This window comes from Lygodium microphyllum, chromosome 20 (genome assembly GCF_053477565.2).
Source record: "Lygodium microphyllum isolate KBCC chromosome 20, Lygodium_microphyllum_v1.1.10, whole genome shotgun sequence".
NCBI classification, from domain to species: Eukaryota; Viridiplantae; Streptophyta; class Polypodiopsida; order Schizaeales; family Lygodiaceae; genus Lygodium; species Lygodium microphyllum.
Genome location: NC_141154.1, coordinates 129,769,556 through 129,797,409, shown reverse-complemented (window position 1 = coordinate 129,797,409; position 27,854 = coordinate 129,769,556). Strand labels below are relative to the sequence as shown.

Genomic DNA, 27,854 nt, shown 5'->3' with positions numbered 1-27,854 from the left:
TTTATCAATGCTTGATAGTTAATGTCACCAAGTTTCTGATGCCATAAATGTGCATCATGGAAGGATTCCTTTGTTAATAAGGCACGATCAACATGATTTTCAACAAGCTGTTGATCATATATATGAAGATGATAGAGGCCTTCAATGAGAGTACATATCAAGACAATGAAAGAAGAAACTTCATGATATACCACACATTAGGAGCCATCGAAATTTATGTGAAACCCTCAAGTTGCAATGACTAAGATACAAATAAGATTCTTCTTGATGCTGCACACATAGAGAACATCATGCAATGTCAAAGGAGTGCCCAAAGCACAAACAAGCTGCACATGACCAATGCCTTTAATTACATAAGAGGCATTGCTAGCACACATGATTGTGCCCACCTTAGGTACATGAGAGAGAAAAATAACTTGGCAAGAGGTGAGGTGCTTAGATACACCACTGTCGACATACCAAGTGGAAGCCGCATCAGTGATAGAAAAACAAGTATCATGAATAGAAGAATTATAATGACTTTGAATGAAAAAAGTATAAATCTTAGGTTGAGTATCATGAATAAAAGAATTATAATGACATTGAATGAAAAAAGTATAAATCTTAGGTTGAGTATAGTTTTTGGTCTCATGTGTAAGAGCAAGACCAAACTGCTTCTTCTCCTTCTCCAATGCAATGAGCTTACAACATTCAATGATGTCATGCCCTGTCTTTTAGTAATAATTACACCTCTTGGATTTGTTGGCTATAACCTTTGAAGGTTGGAAGTAGATGGACCAGCATGGAAGGATGTCTTCGATGGAAAAGGGATGAAAGTAGAGAGATGACCAACATGAAAGTTTGCTGATTTTCTACCAGCAAGCTTGTTCTTTACTTTAGGTTTCGCTTTTCCACAATGATGGGTGGAAAAGGCATGTTCAATTGCCATTTTAGCATTGCAGTTGAGACGACTTTGTTCTTCCTACAATAAGAGAGAGAGATACTCATTGAAACTATAGGTAACTTGGTTGCCCATAGTTACCAACCACAAAATGGGAGCAAAATCTTGATATAATTCCAGCATGCCATTAAGAGTGATAAAAACAAGCTAATTATCTGGGACCACTTCATAATATTTAATAATTACTCAATAAAATCTTTGATGCTTGTAAGATAAACATCCATATTACATCCTTCTTCCATGCAAACATCTTCCAGTTGCTTACGTAGGTAAGCAATGTGTGCTTTTCCAAGATAATGGTTGTTGCTTACGTCTTCCTGTTAAGGAGAGAGAAAAATATGCTGAAAATATAATTTTCAGAAATAAAAATTTACCCAAATGAAGCAGCAATCAGCAATATGCTGAAATCAGATATTAATAACTGAAAATGCTCCGATGATCCAAACAGCAGCAGAATATGAGTAGATTCACCGAATAAATGTGCCAAAATAAGAAAATGTGTCTTCAATGTTGGGAGAAAACAGGACCAGCAGCCAAATAGTATGATTTTTCAGCACCACAAGACCAAAGAAAGCAATTTGAGGAAAAACCCCAAATGTTGTGTGCCTCAGAGTTGAGATTGGACAAAAGCCCCAAATTTTACCTAAAAATTAAATGAGAAATAGAAAAATATAGATAAAAGAATTACCCAATTGGTGTCAAATGGTGCACCTCAAGCTGAAGTGAACCGTGATTTTGATAAAATATGGTGAATTTCAAAAAAGCCCCAAATTTTTCAAAGAGATTTAAGTGAAATTGGGCTCAAATGGCAAAAAAACTCAAGTTTTATCAAGAAATTGAAGAGAAATTTGAAGAATTTTTATGGAATTTTACCCACATGATGCCAAATTATGTGGATGTTTATGAATTGGGCCTCAATTTTGATGAAGAACGCCGAATTTTAGAAAAGCCCCAAATTTGGCAGTGAACTTGGAGTGAAATTGAAGGCATGTGATGAAAAGCCCCAAGTTGATGATAACCAACAACAAATTTCTTCAATTGGATGATGAATTTGGGAAAATTGATGAAAAGCCCCAAATTTTCATGAAGATTGGCCACAAATTGTATGAGATTAGGGGAAAAACCCCAAATTTGTGCTTGTTAGCGGGCATGCTGGTGAATTGAGACTTCTTTGGTGGCTGAAGTAAGTAGAACTGAATAATAATCCTTTTGAATAAATTTTATTCAAATTGGGTGTGTGAGGCCCAAGACAGCAAAAATGCCTAGTTGACATCGCTGTAAATAGATGGTCGTTGTGTTCATGTCAGCAAGTTGGTGTGCCAAGGGTGGTGACTACAGACTCGACAAGGATAGACACGTCAATGGCTATATCAGTGTGGCCATTGGCAACCCAGGTGACGAGGCAAGCACTTGAGCATGTCAGCTAGTTGAAGGTACTGACCAAATGTGGCATACAAGTTTGTGGGTCGCATCACAAGGCAGGTGAGACTAGGCGGTATCAACTCAACATGACCATTAGTGTGCTATTGTTGGGGGTAAAGGCGCCTCCACCTAGCCGCCCGTGTATTACTACACTCACAGTACCCGCCACTGCACACTGCAGGTGATAGGCGCCCATCGCCGTCACTTTATTCTTTATTCTTTTAGTGACAGTTTGAATAAAGGAAAGCCCGGTCACACGTTGTGACTGTTGGAGTTCCCATTTGTGTCTCTCTCTCTTCTTGCTCTTGCTCTCCGCCATAACTCACTTCCAAGCAAGCTTCGATCCTTCTCACCTTTTAACTGGCATCAAAGCTTGGCTTCCCGACTTCCTGAGCTTGGTTCATGGCATTCTCAGCTTCTATTCAAATACCTACAGCAGTGGGTCTCCTTCCCGGCAGCCATAGCCGACATTCCTGAGCTCCCGTCACTCCCCGGCTTCCCGAGCACCTTCCCGACCTATTGAGGCACCCTCAAGGCATTGCTACAAAGGTATTGAAGTGTTCTTTCAATGCTTTTATTCACTTCTCAGGTTGCAGTCAATCAAGGCAGCCATAGCTCAAACCCTTGGAGCTTGTATCTTGCTTCCCCTTGCATTTGGGCACTTGAGGCTTGTTGTGTGCCTCCTTGGGCACCCCTTGGAGCCTCTAATCATTGCCATTGAGGCCACGTGGATGTACAGCAACAGAAGAACACATCAACAAATTTGCGCCATTTTTAGCTGATTCATGGACAATATAACACAGCAACACACCTACTCCTTAGTGATGGCTATGTCATGCTTCTTTGGGCTTGGCAATGCACTTGACTATGGTCTCTAACATGTGTTGAAACCTCCTTGATCATTGGCATCAGATTTGGGTCTGATCTCTACATTCCCAAGACTATTTACAGCAATCCCACAGTCATGTTATGCAGAAGTAACATGGGCATCTAATGCTATGCTTGTTTGGGCACTTCTACTTAACCGGTTTGGTACCTATTGATGCCCAATTGTTTAGGGGATGCAAGGCACATATTATGCCATCATTTTGAACTGATTTGCTTGCTAAAAATACTCAGTTTTAACAGTAAATCTTTGCTGTAATAGAGTGGGCTGAAGCTATCTTACATGCCTTTGGTTATGCCAATTGGTTTCGAGCTATGTCTTTGGGATATACAATGAAGTATTGACCTTCGGGGTACAACATCAAGCTTTTTTTTGGTTCTGGCTCTTCATTTGAGCTTGAGCTCGGCTTTGGAATACATTTGATGCACGGTCTTAGATGTACATATGGCATGTATGTTACCTATGTGTGACCGGTCTTGACATGCTTGGCCTATGCCACTACCATATGCTAGTTACATTATTTGGAGCCAATTGCTACTAGAGCCTTGTCTTGGCTTGCGTTTGGATTCTCGGAACTTACTTGGGATATTTTCTTGGCTTGCCAGAGTTACATTTGGGATACAGTTGATGTCTATGGATGCTATAATTGGAGGCTACAAAGCCTATATGCTCACGATGTCTTATTGATGCTTGGTCTTGGACCTTTCGTCACTGGTGCTATCATATGCCTTTCTTAAGCTTCTTGGCTTGATCTATACAGATTTTGTGCCAGTGGGAGCATCTTTGGATGCTTGGCAGACATTGAGCAAGTGGTTTATGATATTGAGCTTTGAGTCTTCTGAGACTAGGATCTTCTTCACTTGGATGTTGCATGGTTGATCTGCCGTGGTCCGCATACATGTACTTAGGCTGATTTGGGCTTTGCACTCCCTAGGCATACACCTCCTTGTGTCAAGTCTTGCTAGTGTTGTGTACACTTTGCCCTATTACACAGGGGATGTACCGGCTTACTGACGGATTCGTTTGACATGCTTGGGTGTTAGCTCGATGTCTGTATGACGGCCACATACTGATTTATGCCCACTTGATGCTGGTTATGCTTTGACAGTCAGTGGTTGCCTTGGTGCATTTATTTTGCCTACAGTTTGTTCTCATTGTTACCTGGCTGTAATTTATTACAGCAAGCAATTATGTATGGACTAACGTGGAATTTTCATACTGAATTATCCTAATTTTATGTACTTTTGGTAGTGTACTTGGTAGGCAGCATCATTAGCTATCAGTTCATAGTTATTTTGCCTTGGTTTTGGTGGTATTTTTGCTCTTTACAGCAAAAAACAGTAAGCAGTTTTGAACTGTCTGCACCATTTTGGACTGAAGTGTCGCATCTTCTTCCACTGACAGTGCTATCTTCAACATCACTAAGCTTGATGGTACGAATTATACCTATTGGAAGAGCCAAGTTTGGCAGGTATTGGTGCAAAAATCTCAGATCAAGCCACTAAGGATACATGGCGAGCAGCTTGAAACTATGACTGATGATGAATGGGATGAGCTTGATCACTTATGCAAGTCCACCCTCATCTTGTCTCTCACTGAACAGGTGCATTACAATGTGGTTGAGAAAGCAAAGAGTGCTTGGCAGCTTTGGAATAAAATTAAGAACCTCTATGGCAAGAAAAGTCCAACAAGTCAGATGTATTGGCTAAAGCAGCTTATGGACCTACACATAAAGGAGAATATGACAATGTCTGCTCATTTGAGCCAGTTCCATGCTATTCTCAAGAACTTGACTTCGCATGGCACAAAGGCTAAGTATTGCACATTGTAATCCATCACTCAAGAGGCAATGCAGCTCCGCCGTATGCTTGCGGTGATTGGTTTACATTCATGTCCTATCTTGCTACGGGTTGACAACCAAAGCGGTCTTGCTATCATGAAGAACCCCATGTTTCGTGTGAGCACATTGAGGTTTGGTACCATTATGTTCAAGAGTGCAACTTGGAGTCAAAGTTGGCAGTGGCTTACTGTCCCATGGGTGACAATGCAGCAAACATCTTCACAAAGCCTTTGTGTCAGGCTTCTATGCTCCATCATATGCGCATTTTAGGCCTTCATTCACTCTTAGGATCAAAGAACAAGTTTTAGCACTTCATGTATTTCATGTTGTTCATCTGCTAGCTGACTCTAACGAAGACATTGGAGCTCTAACAGTCACTGCATTTCATTTTCCATCCTATCAGTTAGTTTTAGTTGTGTTCACACTGTTCACACTGAGGATGACTGAAAAGGATGGGAGGAGGCTTAGGTGAAAGGCAAAGAAGAGAAGATACAGTTGGCAAGTGGAAAGAAGGAGAGGGAACTAGGCAAAGGGAAAGGGGAAAGTAAGGGAGTGCAAGAAGGGGAGGTGGAAAATAGGAAAAGGGGGAGAGGATGGCAAGGAAAGAGAGGGGGGGGAAACATGCGTAGGGCAAAGAGAGGAGCAAACAAAGGCTGGCCAAGGTGAATAGGAGAGGGAAGGATGAGAGCAGGGAGGGCCACACTTGGAGGGAGAAGGTAGGAACTGATGGACATCACAAGGGAACTGGACAGAAAACAAACATTTAGGGGTATGAGCTGTTTGCATGCATGCTTCATGTTGCAGAACTCTTATATCACTGCATGTGTGCTGTGTATGCATGCATGTAGGTGATTCCATCTGCATATGCATAGAAGTTAACTATAATGCAGGTGAAGTAGATATTGCACCAATAGAAAGATGATGAAGAAACACCATCACTATTCCACACACAAACAACAATAATTGCAAATCTCTCAAAATTACATCCATTTCAGAGGCTTTCAGAACAACTGTTTACAATTCTAACAACAGTCTAAAGATAATGCCACCTTGTCTTTGTCTATATGCATTTGGACACTCTGTACTCATAACACATTATATTTGTAACACACTTTACTAGGCAACAATATTAGGCAACAGTTCAAAGTAACATTATTAGGCACCAATTGAAGATCATACGTCCCACTAAGACGTTCCTTTGACAAAACCTTTATTTTCCCCTTCTTAAGGAGGCAACAATGTAATTTCACCAAATCATGAAGTTGTTCTACATACTCAAGCCACATCCATTTCCCCCAAAGAGACTACAAGTAGCAGGCAAGGAATCAAGACAAACCTGTCTTGGAAAACTACAGGAACATCTGCACGCAGCTTTTTTTCACACCCAACATCTGGTAGAACAAAAACATTTTTTGAATTAGAAATGTATATGAAGAAAACTTAAGGTGGTCTTTTACTGATGATCTTGAAATTCCATGGACGTCCTTACAATACAAACAAGGATAATGAAAAGTTGCCTATACTACACAATGACAATGATGAGTACAAACCTTGATACGATTGAGCAAAAAGATTTTAGAAGCATATAATTTTGTCTTAATAGCATCAAGTTTCGTGCAGAACATTCATATCCACCATACCCATTCCTCTGCCCTATACTTCCCCACTGTTCCATATGGCAAAGTGAGAAGGCTGTTACCTACCTACACGAAGAGCAGGTGAAACATTTTCCAGGTCCAGTTCCTGTAGCTGGCTGAACCTGAGACAAAGACCCTGTTTTAGATTCCTACAATAGACTCTTGGACACAATTCAGACAGGAAAAGCATCTGCATTAGTCAAATTTGATATGTCATCACCAAGCAGATGAAGTCTTTACAATGTCACGTGAAATCAGTTGCTTGGTGGCTAATATCTTTTGAGAGTAGCACTTCAACTAGTACACTTACAGGTTTAGAAAAGCCTCTAACATGGTTGCATAAATATGTGCAGATTTTCCAGCAAGTTCTAAAGCACCCAAACACACGAAAATGCAGCTGTAATTCACCATCAGCATAGGTGTCTATACATACTGAACAAAACACTGCTCTACCTTGTGTTTGTGCTGTCATCAATGGAAGAGGAACAAAACAAATAAGAGCATTTAAAGACTTACGAAAGGCATTGAATCTCAACAAACCCTGATGTGCCTTGCTATTGAGTCTGAGGCACAATGTGTCTTTCATTGACTTATTAAGATGCCTGAATTCCAAACATTTGATGTGCTGGTTATCTTAGAAAACCACTATTGTTTGTAATTTATGTTTAATTATGTAATAAGACTTACAGTGCAGTCGAAGTCCGTGAGGTAAGCTGGGAGATCACATGAAGGCTCCAACACGACTAAGATTTGGAATTAGCATGTCCTTTGCTGAGAAAAGATTTACAAGAAATGCAACCCAGAAGCAACCATCTCCTCTCATCCCCCTAAGCCTATAGATACTAAGCAAGGTGTAGTTCCTTTCTGGAACTCGTGTCAAAGCTAAGAGAACAATTGCCAGTGCCCTACTCTAGAGAATGTCCCCTGCTGCTTCTAATTTTGAAAGATATGCCGCATGTCACAAAACTGTGACAACTATTACCTTTTTGTTGATTTCTTTATTACTACTTTATTTGGTTTTTCTTTTTGGAAGGATCCCTCTTGAAATCCATACGCCTGAGCTGCATGGCCAGTATGTGAAACGGACAGGAATGTCCAGTGAGTCAAGAATGGACAGTTAAGGTCCAGTACAAGTCTGGAAGAGACTGATGGCACTGTAGATTGACAAGCCTGGAAGAGACTTGTGAAAGTATATATGGACAAGTGTGTTGAAGAACTAGCCTGGAAGAGACTAGCTCAAAGTGAAGATGGACAAAACTGCAAGAGATTAGTCCATGTGGAGTCATCAGTGAAAATTCACTTTCAGTTGAGCTACATTGCAAATTTGGATGTAGTCATAGTTTGCAAAGATGGTCAGAAGACTAGTGGGGATGCAATGGAAGCAACTCCTAAAATTTAGGGACTTACTATTTTTGGACCCCAGAATCTGTTCGCGTCATTATCTTCGTTTTTGCACGAGGATTAATTCTCTGGTCTGTGCCGAGGTCAAATTTTGCACCGATCATAGAGAATTTTAGACCGAAAGGTTTAAACAAGAAAATTGTTACGTGTATGCCATGTGTCACAATTTGGGCATAAATTCCCGAGAGAGAGAGAGAGAGAGAGAGAGAGAGAGAGAGAGAGCAGCACAAAAACGAGTTTCAATGCATGAGGGGCAGATTGGAGCATGGAACTCATGGGGCTGAGGGCAGATTGCTGCAAATACATCAGCTATGGAGGATACTTCTTCATCTCTGACTCATGTACAGAGGTTGAGCTTGCTCCTCCTAGGTCACTCTCTCCTTATCTGAGCAGATGGATTATGTACAGTGTTGTGGGCTGATCAGATGGATCATGTACAGTGTTGTGGGTTTATGCATAATTGACAAGGCAAGAGCCCCTTGAACAAGTACAGGGTTTGCTAATTGCATTCCCAAGCACATACTTGTGTGAAAAACGCTGTTTTCCTGAGATTTCTCGTGTGAAATCTCGCAGGATTCAAAGGGCAAGTGGCCCATAAGGTGCGGGAGCCCGCTGGCTACGCAAACAAGTGATTGGCAGGTAAAACAGGGCCCAAAACAGGAAATTACAGCCTGCTGTATATTTTTGCAGGTTTAGGTTTTTGGACATTTTTGGTGTCTATTTGCTCCAGAAGCTTCGAGGAAGCTCCAGGGACACTGTACATGTATTTTGGAAGAACAGTTTAAAGACAAAAACCAGAAAATTCAGCGTGCTGAATTTCTTACCAGGCACTTCATTGAGTGTGTTTAGGTGTATGGAGGCACCTATTGAGTAGGGATAATGACCAGGTCAAGTTGTACTACTGTTATGGTGTCGAAATCGGGTTGGAACTGTGTTTCCTTCTCCACTTTGTACAGGGACAGCTTGTAGGCAGGTTATTGTGGGATTATCCCTTTGTTAATGAATAAAGAAATACCACAAGGGGCGCCTGACTTAGGGGCCAACAGGGTGTATGTGTCGCAACAGGAGCATTCTAGCTTCCTGTATTTCTTCTTGGTTCTGTGTCTTTAAGTTCAGGTTAAGTGGGCAACTATGAATTGGGTGAAAGCATTTATATATTTTGGTTGTACACTACCACCCTTTCCAGTGAACAGGCCGGTTTCATCCGCATGCTGTCTCTTCCCCTCTTGAGTCTATGGATGGCCTCATTTAATGCTATGCAATGATGCTGGGAATCATAACCCACCAGTCTCACTCTGAATGCCTTCACCTGCCACACCTTTCGTGAAAAAGCTGAAGCCTGACCACTGACTGCATGATACACTAGGGCCTCTGCTGAGAACCCTAAGTCAAGACCCAGCTTGCTGCCGAAATGGCATCACACTGCCTGCAACATTTTGCAGTATCAGGCTGGGGTTAACCCCCAATGTGCAATGTCACCAAATCATATGAGCCACCTGACAGCTCCAAAACTAGTGCTGGTTGGTCTCACTGTGTCTGCTGGAACTACTATGACCTGCCCTTGCCCATCTGAGATGACTGGAAGCCATGAATCATAAACTCGACTCTTGTGAGGATGCCAGCAGCAAGAGTCTCTCTAAGGCTCCCATCAATCTGAAATGACTGGAAGCCATGAATCATAAACTCGACTCTTGTGAGGATGCCAGCAGCAAGGGTCTCTCTAAGGCTCCCATCGATCTGAAACTCCTCTAATCATGCTCCTTTCTTTGTCAATTCCATCAGAATTTGTCAGGAGAGCAGTGGCAGCGGATACCATTGACTAGGGTTCCCCTCAAACCTCTAGAAAGGGGCTACCCTTCCCAAAGCCAAAGGTGCGCCAATGGAGCTCCAATCTTGTAAGCTCGGCCATATTCAGAATGCCAGTCTTTCATGATCTCTAGTCTCTAGATCACCACAACTCTGCAGTCTCAGCAAGAGCTACCAAATCCAAACCTCAAGACATCCTCCCCCACCTCTCTCTTGTCCAGCATGCTCCTACGAGTCAATCATTCCATATGCGACAGTGATCAATCATCAACCTTCCTTATCACTGACTACTGAGTTCAGTATGATAGGCTGTCCATCTGTCTTGTTGATGTACAGCAGAGCTGTCATAAACAGGCTCAAAGTGATCACTCACCAACTAGCTAGAGATTCATCATCAAAAAGAAGATCGTAGAGAGGTGCAAAGAATTTACAACCAACCTTCTGAGAAAAGGACAGCTATGAACTCCCAACTTAGGGGTACATTGCACTTTTTTAAAACACTGCTTCCAGTTCTGATCACCTACATCAAGCCTCTCACTAGCAACTTCCAGACAACGGTGCACCCTTGCACTTATTTGAAACACTACTTCCAGTTCTGATCACCTACGTCAAGCCTCTCACAAGCAACTTGTCCAGACAGCAGTGCCCCTTTATCCCACCTAGGGGAAGACACTAGGAAGTGGCAACAAACATTGTGCTCATGAGCAGCATGGAGCACCAAAGTTCTTCCTATTGCAAGGGAGAGCATGGCAGCACTCCAAAATATGAGCTTCTTCTGAAGATGTCAGATATCAAAAAGGAATTGCTGCCCTGAGGAATTCAATGGTTAGGTTATATGGCTATCTGTTCTTGATAGCCCACCCCAAACACATACCCCACAAGTAAGATGAGTCCAATTGCACAAAAAATCAGCCAATTTCTGCCAATTAATGCACTCAAGAAATACAATCAATGCTAACTATTAAGCAGTATCAGAACTGGCTCAGAATGTTCTATAAAATGGGACTGAATTCACACTCCCACTATCATCCCACTTCCTTCACCTTTGGTGCCAGCTCTCCACCATCTCCATCATCTTCTCTCCCCATCAGCTGCTGCTCTCTACCTGGCTCCTGCTGCCCCTGCCCTGGTTGCTGCTGTTGAGCTAAATTAAGCATTACATGCTGAATTAGCCTCTTGAATAGCTAAAAATGCTTAATTAATGAAAACCCTAAAACAGAGCATGGTTTGAGAGAGTTCAAAATAGGGAGAGGTTTGAGGTCTCCAAACTTTCTATAAATAGATAGGCTTCCCTCCATTCAAATTTCATCCCAATCTCACTTTTGCAAGTTCTAGGTAATCTAGCTACACTACCCACACCCCGTTCATGGAGGACATCTCAGCCTGAGGTTGCCCGACATTTTCTACATCCATCTCGCACCTATTGCCAAACCCCATCGAGCAGTCTACACAATTTTTGCTGTGTTTACTGCATCTACTACATCATCTACAACTGGCAACCTGTTCTATTGCTGCGTTTGTGATATGCAGCTGCTATACAAACTGCCACATCATTATACCAGCGTTTTTGCCACCATCAGCCTGCCACATATCATCCGCCTGCTGCATTTGCAGTTTTCTCTCTCCTTTGCATCTTTGGCACTGATTCGGTATCACCTTTGCTGCACTTGCCGCTGTCAGACATCTTGGAGGTTGCCTTGCTGCATTTCAAGATCCGTCAAGAGTACGACACACTCTCTAGCTCATTACCTCTGCCTCGGTCCTCAAGACACAAGAGTTTGGAATATAGATTTCATTCCCTGCAAGGTTTGTTTGTTATATGAGCATTGTATATTAGTATTTATTCATTTATTCAAATCTTTCATTGTGTTCATTGTCTCTGAGTTACCCTAACCCTAACTGTGTTCTGTTGAATCTATGCTTTGTCATACGCTTTCATTTATGTTTTTGTTTTAGGGTATTTTCTTCACATGGTATCATAGCAAGATTCTCTTTTATGAAACCTTGGCCTTTGATCTAAAAGCCCTTCGCAAGAAGTAAGAACAATAGGAAGGCGAGATGACTTCAAACATATCTTCACCACATCATCATGATGCTCCTGAGCCTAGCACATCGAGACATGAGACGGAGTGGACTTCACACAACTTGCTCCTCCTTCTAACATGGCCCAAGCGTCTTCAAACTACCATGGAGTCCATAGACCATACAAGAACTCACAAGCCGAATACAATCTCATCCTCATGTACCAAGCTCAATAGCAAATTGAAGGTAAATTTAAGTTTTCCCCTTTAAATTCAATGCACCAATCAAATGATTTTGCAAGAAGAACCAATAAGAGAGAATTCTAATTTTTCATCAAAAATCACATCCCTATTGACAAAGACTTTCTTGGAAACAGGATCATACAATCTGTACCCTTTGCTTTCACTGTTGTACCCCACAAATATGCACTTGATAGCCTTGTTGTCCGACTTCTTTCTCAATACTTGGGGAATATAAGTATATGCAAGACATCCAAAAGTACAAAAGTGACCAATTGAAGGTTTACAGTTGTTCCAAGCCTCAAAAGGCGTGACATTTTTCAATACCTTGGTAGGGCACCTATTCAAAACATAGCAAGCAAACATAACTCCTTCCATCCAAAAACCATGTGGTAGATTTTTAGCTTTCAACATACATCTGGCCATCTCCACGAGTGATAGATTCCTCCTTTTTGCAATCCCATTCTGCTATGGAGTATATGCAATAGTACATTGATGTGCAATGCTTTTTGCAATCCCATTCTGCTATGGAGTATATGCAATAGTACATTGATGTGCAATGCTTTTTTGCTTCAAAATTTTATTCAGGAAAGAAGACATGTATTCCCCCTCCCCGGTCCAAACGGAGAGTCTTAATCTGATAACCAGATTGATTTTCCAAAAGTGCAATACAAGCCAAAAATGCATCATATACTTCTGACTTTTTCACTAATGAATAGACCAAACAAAAGCAAGTAAAGTCATCAATCAAGGTGACGAAATAATAACATCCAACCAAGGCCTTTATCTGCATAGGTATTAGGTCCACATACATCCAAATGCACAATCTACAATCTATCCCTTGCCTTAAAAGTAACATCACGAGAAAAAGAAAACCAATGCATTTTTCCCAAAATGCATCCCTTACACATATGCTCACGAGGTCTCTCCAAGAGAGGTAAACCATCTAACATCCGAGTACCCTGCATAAGCATCAAATTGCCAAAGTTAACATGCCCCATGCGAGCATACCAGAACTCTACCTGTGACATAGTAGGAGTAATAGTAGATGCCCAATAGACTAACTGATCAATTGAATGAGCATCTAGCTCATAGATGTTAAGAAGAGTATAGAGACACTGTTAGGGTTTGCATTGAGGAAACACAAGAGTGTATGACCACAACGACAAAAGCACAACGAGACAAACATAGATACAAAAAGTAAAACTCAAACACAAACAGAAGAAAGGATAGACAAAACACAACTCTAAATGAATGAATGCTATAAATAAATGCAAGAGTATACAGTGTGCCCAAGGGGAGAGTAGTGTGTTGGAGAGTGACATCCACCAGAGATGGATCCCAAGTACTATGACCACCAATCGGAGTGATAGAGTGAGAGAAACACCAAACGTTGATCACCAGAGTGTGTGGAGACTGAGACGACTGCGAAGGATGATGCCTGATGATGTGGACAAAGCAACAAAACGTAGCAATAGAATGCCACAGTAGAACGCCGCAGTACAACGTCGTAGTAAAACACAGCAGTAGAATGCTACAATAAAATGCAACAGTAAAATGCCACAGTACAACACTGCAGTAGAACGAGGTGATGGCAGCAGTCGTGAAGGATGGACCACCAAGTGGTGAGGGACTAATGATTGAGATCTGCACACACGGGTGAGAAACATGCACGAAAGAGATGAGACTGAATGGGGGCAGCCTATCTATTTATAGATGAGGATGGACCCTCCTAAATTAGGGTTTAACTGAACTCTCTCGAACAACTCCTTATTTTAGGGTTTTTCATTAAATTAAGCTTATTTTGGGACTGTTTAAGTACCTAATCAACATAGAATGCATTGTTTAGCTCAACAATCCCTCTCAATCCCAAAACAAGGTGAGAAAAGAAGGCCAACCCAATTTGCCCAAGGTGTCCCATCCCAAAGCAACCAAGGCATCGGACAAAGGATACACGATGGCTGCCCAATGGCCTACCAAGACTACAGAGGCAATGGTTATCTTACTAAGGGAGTCCAAGTAGTCACCCCAAACAAGACAGGGGATTTGACAAAGAGTGCTCGTTGGCAGCCCAATGGCCTACCAAGCCATACAAAGGCACATGAAACTACAATGAACTTGTTTTTTTTCTTTTAAGTGAGAGATGGTTTGCGGTCTCAATTGAGTAGAAACAAGAGAATGAAAAGGGATGGTTAGGTTCAACCCATCACAAAACAAACAAGCTACCCATCCACTCCAGGATATCAATGATGAGGGAATGGTGAGGAAGTAATGGTGATGTGGTGTACAAACCGCCAATGGAAACAACTTAGGAGCCATCTAGTGGTGCTCTACACAATGAGTATGCTAGATGCTGTGAAATGCTCATGCAGCAGATGCCACTTGAACAGTGCCCCTCATGGGAAAATTGTTCACTTGCCTAAGCGCCCTAGTACAAAGATGATGAAATCATGCAACGAAAAGGGTGAAGGTACAACAGGGGGGCAGGGGGCCCAGAGGGGCACGTCAAAGACAAGTGCCGAAACCTGTAGAATACCAAGAAGGGTAGGAACCCCCTCTTAACCTGGAATGGCGACGCTGAAGGAGAAAGAGGAGCCAAATGTCAGTCTTTATGTGGTGCCGAGAACCATGACGAGAAAAAGTATCCCGACTAGAAGAGCGAGATAGAAGTCACCACCATTATAGCATCAAGAGAGATACTATATGATCCGCCTCAGGAGGGAAATTATCCATGCTGGTAGAAGAGCAAAACTCCTAGAAGATGAAACCATGAAGGGAACAGTGCCACGTTTGCATCCGATTTCTCCATCCTAGGTAGGACTAGACAAACCTATATGTTAGCCCTACACTAAAAACAAAGTCTGCAAAAGAGAGTAAAGATATACAATCACAAAGGGCAATAGTGAGATGCTCTAAAAAGAAAAACAAGATTGAAATGAAGAATGAACTGAATGAACAAGTGCAATAATGCAAATGTGTGTGTGTGTGTGTGTGTGTGTGTAAATGCAGTAGAAGACTTAAAAATGAAAGGCTAAGTGTATAGCCACCATTGCAGACGGCTAGGTGGGGAAGAAAAAAGTGCAATGGAGTTTCTAGGAAGGGATGCGAAAAGTGCAATAGGATCAGTTCTAGCAAACCAATCAATCAATCTCTCAAGAGTAGAGTAGGATGGCTGATGAGGTTGTCTGTGTGCCACATGTCCAACAGTCGTGGAGGCTCAAGGAGTAGATGGGGCAGCTACGGGAAGCATAGCCCCACTAGACTGTGTAATCGTAGTAGTCTGCTGTGGTTTTCTAGGAGAAAAACCTTGGGCCTTGGTACGACACTCCTTGCCCATATGGCCCGATCTCTGGCAATGAGTGCAAAATCTATTTTCCTAAGAAATTTGTTGCCAAAGGGGTCGATTGTCTTTGTTTCTAGCAAAGGAAGTGGTGTCGCCCTTGTTTTGGCTTGCCTTTGCATCTTGCGAGTTCTTAACACTGTTGGTTTTCCCTCCCAAAGGAGAGGTAATCAACCCACACCCCTCTGAATAGATGTAAGTGGAAGATTTCTTGTGGACTTGATCATGCAGCCTCGCCTAACGCTGAAACTGACACTCAAACTCGTAGAAGATTGGATATCTAGGCAATCTAGACTTGATCATGTGCTGGATAAAATGGAAATATTTGGCAGGCAACTTGTTCAAGAAGAACGTGACCTGATCGTCGTCTGACTTCGCAGAGCCAGTAATGCCGAACTCGAATAGTAACCTTCGATATTCGGCCACCAACTTGACTTTCAAATCATCCCCTTCCATAATGGAAATTTCTTGAAGCTCAAAGTCGATGTTTATACGCCGAGTACAATCTTTGGTCACATAGCAGTCGATGAGATGACTCCAATGTTCTGATAAAAGAGACAAGTACTATAATTGAGAGTGAAACTCAGGAAGGAAACCTTGCATCAACTCCACATTGGCAGTTGCATTGCGAGCTCTAGATAGACGGATGTAATCAGGGTGGACTAGGTAAGGGTCATGCATAGGCTCAAGACCAACAACAAGGTCCCAAAGACCTTGAGACTCAAGCACTTGCTCTACATAGTTCAACCAAGTCAACCCGTTCAAACGAGTCTTATCCGTGAAGGAATTCTTGGCAGATGCAATAGGAGTGGTAGTGCTCGAATAAGGTGGATAGGGTGGGTATTGTGGTGAAAAGGAGTACACTTGGAAATGGGTCCCATAGTGCCCACAAGGCATTCTGTGCAAGGTGAATCCGAATGTGTGCAAGGGATGACTAGGCATGGGCATTGTTGCCGCATAAGAACCCCATGGTGGAGGGATAGGGACATGTGAAGCAGAGGATGGAGATCCCTACGCAGGAGTGACACATGGAAAGTGAGATGATGCACCATAAGTAGAGGAAGAAAATCCTTGCATCAGAGAGGTCATGGAATATGTGTAGCTGGGGGTAGTGAGGGGGATAGCCATCACAGTCGTCCCAATAGGAAAAGATGTGCCTACATGAGGATAGAGCAAACTGTGTTAGAGGGTGGCATTTCCTGTAGCGAAGTTCCATAGTGCGGAATGGTTTGTGGGAAAGGGTAGGTGACAATGTTAAGAGGTGAAATGCCCCCTAACGAGGCATCGTGATGCGAACATGGAATAGAGAATGAAAATGTGCTAGGAGCGAAGACAAAAGGTCCAACTCCAAGTGTAGTAGAGACAAATGTGGAATGTAAGCCGAGGTTTTGAAATGAGTGTGATATGGCTTCAAGAGAAAAGGGTGGGATGGGAGGGAGAGAAGAAGAGTAATTGACTTGCTCAAATGAAACAGAAGATATAGGTATACTTGATGATGAATGTCTGTTTCTTGAGCCCCCTCCATTAAGATTTGCATACATTTGACCATCCAGATCCTGCACACCAAAAGGCAAAACAAGAAATAATTTTGATTCGAACGACTCAAAAGGGTTGTACGAACCTGACACAAGGCTTGGCAAAGATGATGAAGATGGATCGCCAATCGTCCCAAATATCGTATTGCCTCCATGATCAAAAAGATGGCCAACCTCACCAACCGGTCCGAAAAGGGTAGCAAAACTAGAAGGGATGTCTTCTAGTCCATACTTGTTACGTAGGTTCTCCTCAAACTCCTCCTCTGTGAGGTTAATGAAATTTGAAATATCTGGCATGGGTGTAAACATAAAGGGTCATGGTGAGGATGAATATGGAGTGTCATCTTCCTTGCCGAGTCCATATGGCCTCCTCAAGGCCTCCAGTGATGGAGAAGCTTGATAAGACATCATGGAGTCACGAGAAGAAGGTGTCTATGACATTATGATTCAATTACAAGCCGTATTGTGTGCCTTGTGCAAAGACTAGCACTCCACAATATCCGCAAGATACTCTTTATAAGAGCACCAGCTTTGATACCATGTTAAGAAAAGTGTGGAGACACTGCTAGGGTTTGCATTGAGAAAACACAGAGTGTATGACCACAACAGAAGCACAACAAGACAAACACAGACACAAAAAGAAAAACTCAAACCCTAAACGCAAAACTCAAAACTCAAATGCAAAAACTCAAACACAAACAAAAAAAGAGATAGAAAAAAGACAACTCTAAAGCGAATGAATGTTGTAAATGAATGTAAGAGTATACAATGTGCCCAAGGGGAGAGCAGTGTGTCGGAGAGTGATGTCCACCGAAGACGGATCCCAAGTGTTGTGACCACCAGCTAGAGTGACACCGAACGCTGATCACCAGAGTGTAAGGAGATTGAGGCAACTGCAAAGAATGATGCTCGATGATGTGGACGAAGCAACAAAATGTAGCAATAGAATAACGCAGTAAAATGCTGCAATAGAACGCCGCACGAAAACGCGTCAATAAAACGCAACAATAGAATGCCACAGTAAAACGCCACAGCAGAACACCGCAGTAAAACATGACACTAAAACGCAGCAGTAAAACGCGGCAATAGAACGCCACAATAAAACGCTGCAATAGAACGAGGTGATGGCAGCAGTCGCAAAGGTTGGACCGCCACGTGGTGGGAGACTGATAGTTGAGATCTACACACAAGGGTGAGAAACCTACATGGAAGAGATGAGACTAAATAGGGGCAGCCTATCTATTTATAAATGAGGATGGACCCTCCCAAATTAGGGTTTCACTGGACTCTCTCGAACAACTCCACACATTAAATAAAGCTTATTTTGGGACTGTTTAAGTGGCAAATCAACATGGAATGAATCTCTTAGCTCAACGATAGAGTCCATGACATAATGTGCCAATCAAAACCAAAGTCAAGAATTCCTTATCCCTAACCGTGCATTTGTCATCATCAAATGTGACTTGCGTTCCACACTTTGCTAAAGAAGAAATGGATGACAAATTCTTCATCCCTGGCACATATAATGCATCCTACAAACGGAGAGTAGAGCCATCAGTGGCTTTCAAGACAATCTCTCCAATACCTCTAACACGATAAGATGCATTATTGGCACATTGCACAAATTTGCCAACAAGAACTACAACAAGAGAGATGAACAAATCCATGTGGGATGTAATGTGCTTAGAAGCATTAAACAATAGTCACAGTCAATAACAAACGATGCAGACTTTGTAGCAATAGCAGTAGAAGGTACATTGGAAACAGACATCCCACTCTTTTTCTCCTTGGCAATGTGTTTCTTGCATTCTGTGATGCAATGACCTAGCTTTTTACAACAATGGCACTTGCCCTTCTTGACTTGTGTGCCCCTTTGCTTCTTGTTCTTCTGTGAAGTGCCTGAACTTCCAAAACTCTACGGAGCATTCCTAGACTAATTGCCCTTTCCCTTCTGTCTTGCCATAAAAGCCTGTTCAGAGGCTACAACATCCACCCCACTATTCTTCTTTGTTTGCTCTTTTTCCAGTAACAAACTAACCAGCTAAAGAAAGATAAGTCGCTACGGAGAAATTCTCATTCTAAGATTCAATGCCATGTGAAAGGCCAAATAAGAAGATAGCAAGGAATTCAATGTAGTAGAGATCATCAGTGCATCAATATAATACTCATCTACATTCATCAACTGCTCATGCAAGTCTTGAATTTTGTTAAGATGATCCTAAATAGCATCATCTTTATCCATCTTCACATTTTCCAGCTCCTTTTTCAAGGAAAAAATGTGTGTCTCATTTTTTCCAGCAAACATTTGCTCAAGCGTAAGCCATGCTACTCTTGAAGAAGTAGCAGATTGTATACACGAGATTATGCACCACTGAACTACCAATGCAATAAGTAACAATTCTTGGGCATCCTAAGTATCCCAAGCCTTTTGTGCAATTGTTCTTTGGGAAAGTGACCAAGCTGGAGCTGGCCGTTGACCACATTGTCCTTGGGGAGGAGTTGCAAGAGCCACAACTCTAGGACGCGGACTTCTTCACCACAAACATACTCCCAAAGATTTTTAGCAATGAGCATATTCTTCATCATGAAGGACCACAAAGAATAGTTATTGTCATCCAATCTATCCTCTTTAGATACATAAGTGAATACATCACTCTATCCTTGATTGGCCATGATAAATGTCACTCTTCTGAAAGGCACTAGAGCAAGAACCAAAGTGTCACACTTGATCACTACTGTCCAATGTGCTGAAATTTCCTCAGATTTCAGCAAATAGCACATTGTCCAATGCACGAACAATGCTTAGCAGCACAAAATATACAAAAGCTCCAAATTTAACTATCCAAAGTGCACAACTTCACTCAATTTCATACTGAATCTTCAATACATGTGCCAATGTTTGCCAAACATGCAAAACCCCCAAACTTTCTAACCCGAATTACAAGAAATTTCTACAATGTGTGCCCAAAAGCACTTTCTCGAGCAAATATGTACCTTTCCTGCAAAAGCCCCTTGTTGTAGCTCTAATTTTTCGAATAAAATAATAAAATATATGTGTCACCTCCGAGACGCGAGACAGGTGAATGCTCGAGCTGCCCAGACTAGTGGTGAACTAGAGGAGCAGTTCAAGCTGACGCTAGAGCTGGTAGAGCTGGTGGCAAACAGGTAGCACAAGCAGAAGGAGGTGTTGCACAAGCAACACCATAGGTGACAAGTGCTGGTGAATAGGGAGGCGGCGCAGAACAAGGTGGCGACAACTTGACTAGGGGGAGGCGCAGCTGGCCTTTCCAAGATGGCAGCACTGCACACGGCAGTTCTTGGGCTGAGGTGGCAACAATGTTAGAGGTAGCAACTACTGAGTTGTCTAGTCGGGGTGTGAAGAAGACTGTGGAGGCACCGCTAGGGTTTGCACTAAGGGAAACATAGAGTGTATAGCCATTACAAAAGCACAACGAGACAAACACAGACACAAAAAGTAAAACTCAAACCCTAAACGCAAAACTCAATACTCAAACACAAAAAGAAGAGGGAGAGAGAAAACTTTGAAGTGGATGAATCATATAAATGAATATAAGAGTATACAGTGTGCCCAAGAGCAGAGCAATGACGGAGAGTGACATCCACCAGAGATGCATCCCAAGTCTGTGACCGCCAGTCAAAGTGTGGGAGTGAGGAAAAATACCAAACGCTAATCACGAGGAGGTACGCGACTTCAGAGGATGATGCTTGATGATGAAAGTCACAGCAGAAAGCTGAAAACGTAGTAGAAGTGCTGCAAGGAGGAGTGATCTCGCCAACTTCTGCCAACTGATGGAGAGGTTCAAAAGTAGCAACAGAAAATTGCCTGATGAGAGAGGTGGGTTGTTAGCTATCACCTACACGCTAAGGTGCAAACGCAAAAGAGAGAGGATGGTGGAGATGCTGGCAATGAAGAATAGGATCAAATGCAGCAGAGGGAAGGCGCCAGACAGTGTGCAGCAACCAAGAGGAAGGCACCAAGGCATTGCAAGGGCTGATGGAGAGAGAGTGGCAACAGTCACGAAGGCTAGACAGCCACGTGTGTAGACTAATGGCTGAAATCTGCACTTAAGGGTGAGAAATCTACACAAAAGGGATTGAAACTAAATGGGGGCAGCCTATCTATTTATAGATGAGGATGGACCCTCCCAAATTAGGGTTTCACTGAACTCTCTCAAACCACTCCTCATTTTAAGGTTTTCATTAAATTAAGCTTGTTTTGGGGCTTTTCAAGTGGCTAATCAGCATGGAATGCATTTCTTAACTCAACACCCCCTCTCGGGCCTAAAACAAGGTGAGAAGAAAATGCCAACTCGTTTTTGCCCAAGGCGTCCCATACTAAAGTACCCAGGGCATCGAGCAAAGGGTGCACAATGGCTACCTAGTGGCCTAACAAGACTATAGCGGCGATGGTTATCTTACCAACAAAGTCCAAGTAGTCACCCCAAAGAGGACAGGGCATCGGACAAAGGGTGCTTGTCAACTGCCTAGTGGCCTATCGAGCCCTACAAACACGGATGGAACTACAATGAACTTTAATTTTATTTTATTTTTTACGTGAGAGATTTGGGTCAATTGAGGAGAAGACTGGAGAATAAGAAGGGATGGTTAGATCCATCCCATTATAAAACAAACAAGCTACCCATCCACTCGAGGATGTCGATGATAAGGGAATGGTAATGAAGTAATGGTGGTGTGACGTACAAACCACCGGTGGAACCAGCTTAGGATCCATCTAGTGGTACTCTGCACAATGAGTATGTTACACGTTGTGAAATGCTCATGTAGTATGTGTCACTTGGACAGTGTTCCTCGTGAGGAAATTGTTCACTTGCCCAAGCGCCCTAGTACAAAGATGATGAAATCATGCAATGTAAAGGAGGGTGAAGGTACAATAGGAGGGGAGAAGCCGATGTCGAAGACAAGTGCCGAAACCTATAGAATACCAAGAAGAGTAGAAACCCCCTCTCAACCTTAAATGTCGATGTCGAACGAGAAAGACGAGCCAAATGCCAGTCTTTGTGTGGTGTAGAGAACCATGATGAGAAGAAGCATCGGGACTGGAAGAGCGAGGTAGAAATCACCGCCATGATAGCATCAAGAGAGATGTTGTATGATCCGCCTCGAGAGAGAAAGCCTCCATGCTAATAGAAGACCAAAACTCCTAGGAAGATGAAACCATGAAGGGAATGGCACGCATCCCATGTCTCCAGCAGCCCAAGTAGGACTAGACAAATCTGCATGTTAGCCCTGAACTGAAAACAAAGTCTGCAAAAGAGAGCAAGATCTGCAATCACAAAGGTCAATAGTGAGATGCTCTAAAATCAAAATTGAAATAGAGAATTAACTAGATGAAACAAGTGCAAGAATGCAAATGTATATTTGTGTATAAATGCAGCAGAAGAGGAAAGGGAAAAGACGATTCCTATGGGCCCGACTCTATAGCCTGAAGTCCTACAAGAGCAACAATGAGAAAAAGCTAAGAGGGCGGCTATCATCGCATATCCCCACTAGCAAGTAATCTTAGAAGAAAGCAAATGTGATGTGGATGCATAAAGTGCAATGGGATCACTGCTAGCAAACCAATCAGTCAACCCCTCAAAAGTAGTGAAGGATAGCCGCTAAGGTTGTCCGAGTGCCACATGTCCAACAGCCGCAAGGGTTGAAGGAGAAAATGGGGCAACAGCAAGAGGCGGAGCCCCACTAGACTGTGTAGTCATAGTAGTCTGCTATGGTTTTCTAGGTGGTAAACCTTGGGCCTTGATACAACACTCCTCATCCACATTTTTCTAAGGAATTTGCTACCAAAGAATTCATGTTTCTTTGTTTCTGTCAAAGGAAGTGGTGTCACCCTTGTTTTGGCTTGCCTTCGCATGGCGTAAGTTTTTGCCACTGTTGGTTTTCGCTCCCGAAGAAGAGGCAATCAACCCTCGCCCCTTGAAATAGATGTGAGTGGAGGACTTCTTATGGACTTGTCATGCAGCCTCATGTAACACAAGGCCTAACAGTCAAACTCATAGAAGGTCAGCAATCTAGGCAATGAAATAATGTGCTGCATAAAATGGAAGTATTTATCGAGCAACTTGTTCAAGAAGAACGTAACCTAATCGTTGTCTAACTTCCAAGAGCGCCAATAGTGGCAAACTCGACTGGTAACCTCCAATATTCGATCAACTTGACTTTCAGATCGTCCCCTTCCTTAATGGAAAACTCCTAAAGCTCAATGTTGATGTTTATACACCAAGTACGATCTCTCGCTGCATAGCAATCGAGGAGATGACTCCAACATTCCAATGCAAGAGAGAAGTGTTGTAACTGAGAGTGAAACTCAGGAAGCAAACCTTGCATCAGCTCGACATTGTTTGTGACATTACGAGCTCGCCATTGACGAATGTAATCAAGGTGGGCTAGGTGAGGGTAAGGCATAGGCTCAAGGCCAACAATGAGGTCCCAAAGACTCTGAGACTCAAGCACTTGCTGCAGATAGTTTGACCAAGTGGTGAAATTCGACTCATTGAAACGAGTCTTGTCCGAGAAGGCATTCTTGGCCAATGCAATAGGAGTCATAGTACTTTGATAAGCTAGATAGGGTGTGTAGTGCAGTGGAAAGAAGCACACTTGGAAATGGGTCCTAGAGTGCCCACCAGGCATACAAGAAATTTGAACAATGGATCCAAATGTTTGCATGGGATGACTAGGCATGGGCAAGGTCACCACATGAGGACCCCATGGTGGAGAGAGAGGAACACGTGAAGTAGAGGATGAAAATCCCTACGTAGGAGTGCCCCATGGAAAGTGTGCTGATGCACCAAAAGCAAAGGATGGAAATCCCTGCGTAAGAGTGACCCATGAAAAGTGTGATGATGAACCATAAGCAGAGGATAGAAATCCCTACATCTGAGAGGTCATGGGGTGTATGTGGCTGGGGGTAGTGAGGGGAATGCCCATCACAGCCATCCCAGGGGGAAAAGAGATGCCTACATGAGGAAAGGTAGAGGGAACTCTGTTAGAGGGTGTCATTCCGTGCAACGAAGCTCCATAGTGCAGAGTGGCTTATGGAAAAGGGTTGGTGACAGTGTTAAGAGGCGGGATGCCCTCTGACGAGGCCGTGATGTGAAGTGGTAGGAAAGTGTGAATATGGAATAGAGAATGAGAATGTAGGAGAGGAGACAAAAGGTCCAAATCCAAGTGTAGTAGAGGCGGATGTGGAATGTAAGCCGAGGTTTTGAAATGAGTGTGATATGGCTTCAAGAGAAGAGGGTGGGATGGAAGAACTAGAAGAAGAGTAATTGACTTGCTCAAATGAAACAAAAAATATAGGTATACCTGATGATGAATGTCTACTTCTTGAGCCCCCTCTATTAAGATTTACATACATTTGACCATCCAAATCCTCCACATCGAAAGGCAAAACAGAAGAGGGTTTTGATTCGAAGGACTCAAAAGGGTTGTACGAACCTGACATAAGGGCTAGCAAAGATGATGAAGATGGATCGCCGATTGTCCCAAATGTCGTATTGCCTCCATGATCAAAAAGGTGGCTAGCCTCACCAACCGGTCCGGAAGGAGTAGCAAAACTAGAAGAAGGGATATCTTCTTGTCCATACTTGTTGCATAGGTACTCCTCAAACTCCTCCACTATGAGGTTAATGAAATCTGGAATATCTGACATAGGTGTAAACATAGAGGGTGATAGTGAGGGTGAATATGGAGTGTCATCTCCCTCGCCAAGTCCATAATGCCTCCTCAGGGCCTCCGATGATGGAGAAGCCTGATAAGACATCATGGGGTCACGAGAAGAATATGTCTGTGACATTATGATTCAGTTACGAGTCGTATTGTGTGCCTCGTGCAAAGACTAGCACTCCACAATATCCACAGGATACTATTTATAAGAGCACCAGCATTGATAGCATGTGAAAAAGACTGTTGAGGCACCGCTAGGGTTTGCACTAAGGAAACACAAAGTGTACGACCACGACAAAAGCACAACGAGACAAACATAGACACAAAAAATAAAACTCAGACCCTAAACGCAAAAGTCAAAACTCAAACACAAACAAAAGAAGGAAGAGAAAAAGCACAACTCTAAAGTGAATGTCCACCAGAGACGGATCCGAAGTCTATGACCACCAATCAAAGTGTGGGAGTGAGAAAGAATACCAAATGCTAATCACCAAGAGGTACGCGACTACAAAGGATGATGCTTGATGATGAAAGTGACAACAAAAAGCTGAAAATGTAGCAATAGGAGTGTTGCCAAGAGAAGTGATCTCGCCAGCTACTGCCAGGTGATGGAGAGGTCCAAACACAGCAATAGAAGGTAGCCTGATGAAGGAGATGGGCTATCAGTTGTCGCCTACATAGTGGAGATGCAAACGCAGAAGAGAGATGATGGTGGAGATGCTGGCAATGAGAATCTCTTCCTTGCATCATTCATTCATTATAGCATACATTCATTCTTCAATCTCTTTTTCTTTTGCATACTTGTCTAAGTTCAATGTGTGTTAGTCATGTTTGTATGCTCTATTTTTCTCAAGGAACACTAGTTTATCTGCACATGTTCACACATGATTCTCCATGAAGAGGGGGTCACTCCTTCACATTGGTCAGTGGGCAGCTGATGTTGACATCCACAGATCTACCACAAGCTATGCATTTTCACCAATGCAATCTCTTAGAGCACTAAGAAGCAGCCTGCCTTTCACACTTTCTTTGACATAGGCACAATATCGTGCACAATGCCTCTCCGCTCAAGGGGCATTCTAGCTACGAGGGAGTGTCCTGCTAGGGACCTATTCTTCTTCGGTGCAACAACCAAAGTGACTTGGCATTGCAAAGAACCTGGCATTTCACACTTGCATGAAATACATCAAGATCCAATATCCCAATGTTTCATGCTGGCACAAAATACATTGAGGTCCAGTATCAGTATGTTTAAGAGTGTGTTTTTGGATGGATAGTTCGAGCTGGTCGACTATCCTACGAAGGACAATGTTGCAGACACCTTCATAGAGGCCCTCCCATTGGCCTCGTATCTTCTTGGCCTTCAGGCACTCCTAGGATCTGAGGGGGCATGTTGGCATTCATTGTATTTCTGTAGTCACCTCCTGTTTCTGAGCTGTCATTGTCTCTGACAGAGACATTGGAGCTCTGAAACTATGTCCTTTTCTCGCATTGGCTGTGTGTTGTCATTCTTGTATTTCCAGCCAGTTTCGGCATTTTCAGGTGCATTTCACACATGGCAGCTAGGCAGAATTTTCAGGTCACCTCAATAGGGCTGCAGGTTGGCCAGGTTTTCTTGCTTTTCCTATATAGGCAGCTTTTCTATTGTGCCTCCCCACATCATCGTGCTCATCACTCTCTTCTTCTTCGTTTTCATCTCCTTATCATCGCTTGCATTCTCTTCTGCCTGGTTGGCAGCTTGGCACCCTCACTGGTGTGGCCAGATCACACGTGTTATATTCAGCCTTCTTCATATCACAGTTTTGTTCCTTCGCTCATTTTTGTATATACTCTCTTAAGAGTATAATAATGTATGGAAATATTTACATCAGGCCTTCAGGCCAACCAAACAGGAAGGAAACAACTGTAATGAAGCCATAAGGCTATCAGAACAACCTGCTACATGAGTACCACAAAGAGATCACACAGAAAGGACAGCAGGAGTAGCGAACAATAGCTAGCCACGGAGCAGCAATGTCGGGAAGAACTACATCAGCTGATATCATAGAAGAGATCTGCCATAGCACTAAACCATGAACACGGGCCACATGACCATGGATGCCCGATACCAAATCAAAAATAAAGGCATTACGAGTACGCCAAATATGCCACAGAGCTGTCCATTTAAGGAAATGGGAAAGGCAGGAATAATCTGAATGCAAAAAAGACATAGAGGGCATGTTTCCCATAATCCACGAATGAGCAAGCATCCGATGCTGAGTCGCCAAAGACCACACGCGAGAAATAAAACTCCGAATCTATCGAGTAACAGGGCAAGAGACAATGAGATGAAGCAATGTCTCATCGCATGTAGTGCAGAATACACAACAACCATCAGAAATCTTTCAAGCACGCAACGCATCCCCAGTTGGAAGACCCCCAATGAGTAGCCTCCATATGAACACTTTACCTTGATATGGAACCTTAGATTTCCAAAGTTAGATAAATCTTTCCTGCCTTTTTTTTTTACTATCCCAAATATGCCATAATTTATTAACCTTCCCAATAACCCATTTCTTGGCCTCCACCATCTAATGATATATCTAATTAGCTGACCTCTTCTCGAAATCATCAGGAAGCACAAACATCCAATCACGCCATGGTTGCAATGGCTATAATGCAGGCAAGGGAGAGAACCTCTGAAGTATGTCCTGTATGGATGACCAAATGTCACTATATCCGCGAGGCACATGGAAGTACTGACAAATACACTTAAAAGAATAAAGACGGGGCTGCCCAGGAATAACACCATCAAGGACAGTCTGCAACCCCAAACGAGCAATCCGATTAAACTTGTCTCTCTGCAAATCTTTATCCGGCCAATCCAACAACCTAGAGGAGGCCAGTACTTTTGCTTGCAACGAATTCTCCTCCTTACGAATATCAAGAGGGCGCCAAACTGCAAAACATAGCATCTCCTACCAAGATGCAATCAAATGAGAAAGGAGAAAAGACTGAGAGACCTTAATAGGCCTCTAGGAATTGAGCACATGCCACTAGGAGGCACGAATAACCGTGCTACCATGAGATATGCCACTCTTTT

At 42.8% G+C, this 27,854-nt stretch overlaps 1 protein-coding gene across 6 annotated transcripts in view; it reads right to left on the bottom strand.

Moving 5' to 3' along the window:
* LOC148019386 (glutamyl-tRNA(Gln) amidotransferase subunit C) overlaps positions 1-27,854 on the bottom strand; it is a 78,519-nt gene that overhangs the window by 7,059 nt on the left and 43,606 nt on the right. For all 6 annotated transcript variants that reach the window (XR_015687591.1, XR_015687592.1, XM_087661032.1 and 3 more), the window contains exons 3-4: positions 6,792-6,847; positions 6,425-6,479 (exon numbers count right to left, since the gene is read on the bottom strand). Coding sequence is in view for 4 of the 6 variants with exons in the window: in XM_087661032.1 (XP_087517158.1) it covers positions 6,425-6,479; positions 6,792-6,847 (111 nt within the window). In the remaining 2 variants the exon portion in view is untranslated. The remainder of the gene's footprint in view (positions 1-6,424; positions 6,480-6,791; positions 6,848-27,854) is intronic.